This window comes from Eptatretus burgeri, chromosome 4 (genome assembly GCF_056783735.1).
Source record: "Eptatretus burgeri isolate ZD-2024b chromosome 4, Ebu_testis_v1, whole genome shotgun sequence".
NCBI classification, from domain to species: Eukaryota; Metazoa; Chordata; class Myxini; order Myxiniformes; family Myxinidae; genus Eptatretus; species Eptatretus burgeri.
In genome coordinates, this window is record NC_140964.1 from 96414855 (window position 1) to 96419854 (window position 5000).

A 5000-nucleotide genomic window follows, 5' to 3' on the forward strand; every position below is an offset into this window, starting at 1 on the left:
CTGGAGAGAGGGGGGAGGGGTTTTCCCAAAGGTCCATTCACCATTTGTTACCGTACTTCCCTTTATCTTTTCATGCTGAAAGAGACACAGAGATCGTACAAATTCCTTTTGACGACAAAGTATTGGATCGGTGGTAAGGATAAAGGTTGCTTCCAACATACGTAAATGAAACGAGCTCCGAGCTCGGCTCAATATCCTGAACATATCTGCATTGTACTGGTCTGCACAGATAGGGTTGGCAACCAGGTGATGTACAATGGCAGATGAAGCAGGTACAGTGGCCGGTGGTTGTTGGATATTTCTCCATGCTCGCACTGGTTGTGTTGTAACCCTCACAATCTTTCTTCGAATCGCCAAGGGGATGTGTTGTTTGATCCAATCAGCCAATGTTAGTGTTGTGCGGCCCACGTACCGAGCTTCACATCGGCACTTAAACTCATAAATAACATTGCTGGTTTGTGAGGTGGGTAGCACATCCTTGTTGACTGACGTCAGTAAACGGCGAGAGGTAAAGATTATTCGGGGTTGCACCCATACTGAATATCCCTCACAGACCCATACTGTCCATGGGGCGATCAGCACAACATGAACTTACCAAGTGGTTAGGAGAGATACTGAAACCAGTGTTGGATTCACATTCTCATTTCATGGTTAAGGATTCCTTCTCATTTTTAGAATCAATTGAAGCGAAAACACCGACAATTGAGCACAACATCATGGCATCCTTTGATATTAAAAGCTTGTTCACGAATGTCCCATTGACGGAGATGATCGAGAGATGCGCACATTTGCTAAATCACACCGATCTGGAGCAACCGATGTTCTCAGAACACATCTTCGTTGAATTAACGAACACAGCAACAAGGGAGGTGGAATTCAGTTTTAACAACATGATGTATGTTAAAAACGGACGGTGTGGCCATGGGTTCTCCATTCGGCCCAGCTCTTGCAAATATTTTTGTAGGCTATCATGAAATGCAGAAACTGACTGATCGGCAAGGGGTCGATTCCCCCATCGTATACTATCGGTATGTTGATGACATTTTTGCTTTGTTTGAGTCTCGACGGCATGTGACAATTTCCAGGCATGGCTCAACACTCTCCATCCAGCGCTGAAGTTTACCACGGAGCTGGAATCGTCAAACACGTTACCGTTTTTGGAACTGTTGGTTGATAGATCCAACCTTGGTTTCACAACATCCGTCTACCGGAAACCGACTTTCACAGGACAGTGTACTCTGTGGGATTCCTACAGCTCCAAGAGAAACAAAATTGCCTTGCTCAATATCCTGGTTAACAGAGCACAGAGGATTTGTTCACCTTGTAATCTTCCTGCTGAAATTGACAAAATCATGAACATACTCGGTGAGAATGGTTATCCTGAGCATATAATTAAGAGATACAGACACAAGTTTCCAAACACGAAAAGAGAACGGAAGATCGGTCCGGACAAATGTCCAGTCTATATCAGGATGCCCTGAAAAGGCCAATCATCATGAAGGTTTGAAGTACAAATCAAATATATTGTGTCCAACACGTTTCTGGTTGTGCAACCCCGAGTAATCTTTACCTCTCGCCGTTTGCTGACGTCAGTCAACAAGGATGTGCTACCCACCTCACAAACCAGCAAAGTTATTTATGAGTTTAAGTGCCGATGGGAAGCTTGGTACGTGGGCCGCACAACACTAAGATTGGCTGATTGGATCAAACAACACGTCCCCTTGGCGATTCGAAGAAAGATTGTGAGGGTTAGAACACAACCAGTGCGACTCTGTAGAAATATCCAGAAACCACCGGCCACTGTACCTGCTTCATCTGCCATTGCACAGCACCTGATTGCCGACCCTATTATACTGGGAGCCCACGGGGCATAGCTCAACCGAAGAGGGGAACAATTGCCGTCCTCATGGTAAGATGCCAGATGATATTCTCACCTCAGAACTCTGCATCTGCCGGGACACTGCTGCTGGGTTGACACTCTGTGGTCAATATCCGTATCGCATAATCGGCGCTAGCTCAACCTGGCAGCGGAACGGCCCCAAGTAGGTTTCTGATATTATTCGTATAGCTTGTAACACGGTATAAACGATGACAGACGATTTCGCCGCTGGAATACCGGTGACAGATGCTAATTAGATACCGCGAAAGTCAAGCTAGCTCAACCGAACAGCGGAATGGCTAAAACCAACGCAGAATGCTATTAAGGGGTCCCCTGAGTACAAAAGGAGCACTGACAGACAACTTGGTCGCTGGGCCCCCCAGGACAGACACTCCCAAGTTCTGGTTCCCTTTGGTTGCGCTAGCTCAACCGAACAGCGAAACGGCTAAAACCAATACAGAATGGTAGTACCAGGTCCCCTGAGTACAAAAGGAGCACTGACAGACAACTTGGTCGCTGGGCCCAGAGGACAGACGCTCCCTCGTGGGGCGTTCCATGTCAAGTGTACACATTTTTCAGCAAAATTTTTGACACATCGTCTTAGATTACACTCTTTTTTGTGCAAGTGTTTGTATCCACGGTAAAACATTATGTGTCAACTTTCAGACCTGGGGGGCAATCGGGGCCCATGTTAGCCCCACACCCCCAAAATTTGGGTGCCCTTGGTTGACCCACAATCTTCCAGTGGCCATATCACAGGTTGCCGTGGTCCGATTTGGATGATCTTGGTATCAAAATGCTCGTAAAAGCGAGATCTTTTGAATCGCGTAAAGTAAAATCACTCCGAAACAGTAAATCAAAAAGTTATAGTTTGGGGTGCCCTTTGACCTTGGGCCCCTGCTCCCCAGCCAAACCAATGGTCCCGATTTTTTCATGTGAGAATACCCCTTCATATACTCCAACACCTCAGCATATATGAAAATGGGATCTCAATGGGTTCAAGTGTGATGACGGTTTTATTGTTCGGAGACTCGGGTGCTGGACACACAATACGACACAATACATCGCACAATATTTGAACACAAGATTTCCAATACACTATATCAGTATATTATACATACATTTTCCACATGCACATGCAGGAACTGGAAGCGATACTAGTTATACTCTTCTCCACCCACTCCATCCTGCCTGCACTCTCTTTTTCACTTCTCTCCCACACTCTCCGTTACTTTGGACAGTTGATCCCAAATATATATATATATATATATATATATATATATATATATATATATATATATATATATATATATATATATATATATATATATACATGTACAGCCTGGTGTTGGCGCAGCGGTTAGGGCAACGGCTTGGGATCCAAAAGGTCCTGAGTTCAAGCCCCGTTGGGCCACTGAATTAATACACCAGGGGGTTGACTCAGCCTGTCATCCTTCCGAGGTCGGCGAAATGAGTACCAGTGTACTGGGCCAGTGTATACCCCGGTTAAAATAGGTGTACCATATCCCTGTGTTGTAAGAGGTGACCAGGGTTGCGTCAGGAAGGGCATCCGGCATAAAACACGTGCCAAATCATTATGCGGATCATACGGATGATCCGCTGTGGCGACCCCTAAAGGGAGCAGACGAAAGAAGAAGAAGAAGAAGAAGAAGATATATATACACATACGAGGTGTGTTCAAAAAGTATCCAACCTTAATTTTTCGTGCGTAAACAAATGAAGCTCGGGAGGCGTGGTTTGGTGCACGTATGTAGGCGATCCTAATCCGTATGCGTGAATATTTTCCCGCCTGCAGAAGCTGTCAGTCACCGACAGACCGCCGATGAGTGAAAAAGTGTAAGTGAGCACCATCGGATTTTCGTTTTTGACAAAATGATGGATCACTGTGGTCTCATCGCCAGTGATCACTGTGTTGAAGAAGTTGGGATCGCTGTTCACAGTCTCCAGCATGTCCTGTGCGATCTCCAAACGGAGTTGCTTCTGCTCGATCGTTAGCAGCTTTGGCACGAACTTCGCTGAGATTCTCCTTCAGCCCAAATCCTCAGTCACAATGGAATGAACGGATCCAATGCTGACGCCCGCCTCGTCTGCAAGTTCTCTGATCGTGATTCGACGATCCTGCATCAGCAGGGTCCTCACTTGGTCAATGACGATCTCATTTCGGGATCTTGAGGCCCTACCAGAACGTGCTTCACTTTCCACTGATGTGTGACCATCTTTGAAGCAGTTGTACCACTCTTTTATCTGTATGGTGCCCATTGCTTCGTTTCCGAATGCCTGTTGAATCTTGCTGATCGTTTCCACTTGGGAATCGCCAAGCTTTACACAAAATTTGATGCAGTAGCGTTGTTCAAGTTTTTCCGTCATTTTGTCAAAAACGAAAATCTGACGGCGCTCACTCACACTTCCTCACTCATCGGCGGTCTGTCGGCGACTGACAGCTTCTGCAGGCGGGCAAACATTCACGCATACGGATTAGGATCGCCTACATACGTGCACCAAACCACGTCTCCCTAACTTAATTTGTTTACGCACGAAAAATTAAGGTTGGATACTTTTTGAACACACCTCATATCTATATATATATATATATATATATATATATATATATATATATATATATATATATATATATATATATATATATATATATTCATCTATGGATATATGTGTTTCGAGAAATATCTTTTTAATGTGTTTGTTTGACTTCTATGCATTCCTGAACTGCTTAACCGAATTAATTGAAAATGGAATTCTCTTTCTGAAAATGTGTATCACATTGCACTGCTCATGGTGGCTGTGTGTATTACAACTTTACAAGTCATTAAAATACATCAATTCTGGGAGGATTTTACCTCATGTTATTCTGGGGGAATTAAAGTCTGTCAGAATGGGCTCTTCTCGAGTGGACTTTTAGATGTGGTCTAGAAAACGGCACCACTCGCATGACAAAACAAATTAACGAAGCCCAAAACATACAAATTTCCTCGGAAATGTGATGGAAACACCTATTTCTGTAACAATATGATAATACTAATGATGATGATTTATCTGCTGCAGGATGTGGGTGCATGTGTGGCACTTGTTGCTGTTCGTGCAT

At 44.4% G+C, this 5000-nt stretch overlaps 2 protein-coding genes across 7 annotated transcripts in view; one reads left to right on the forward strand and one right to left on the reverse strand.

Moving 5' to 3' along the window:
- Positions 1-5000, forward strand: part of LOC147028714 (ephrin type-A receptor 7-like) — a 468482-nt gene that overhangs the window by 158544 nt on the left and 304938 nt on the right. For all 6 annotated transcript variants that reach the window (XR_015057684.1, XM_085879384.1, XM_085879380.1 and 3 more), the window contains one exon: positions 4961-5000. This exon is cut by the window's right edge and continues 228 nt beyond it. Coding sequence is in view for 5 of the 6 variants with exons in the window: in XM_085879384.1 (XP_085735510.1) it covers positions 4961-5000 (40 nt within the window). In the remaining variant the exon portion in view is untranslated. The remainder of the gene's footprint in view (positions 1-4960) is intronic.
- Positions 1-5000, reverse strand: part of LOC147028715 (uncharacterized) — a 27188-nt gene that overhangs the window by 8600 nt on the left and 13588 nt on the right. The gene's annotated exons all lie outside the window — the stretch shown is intronic.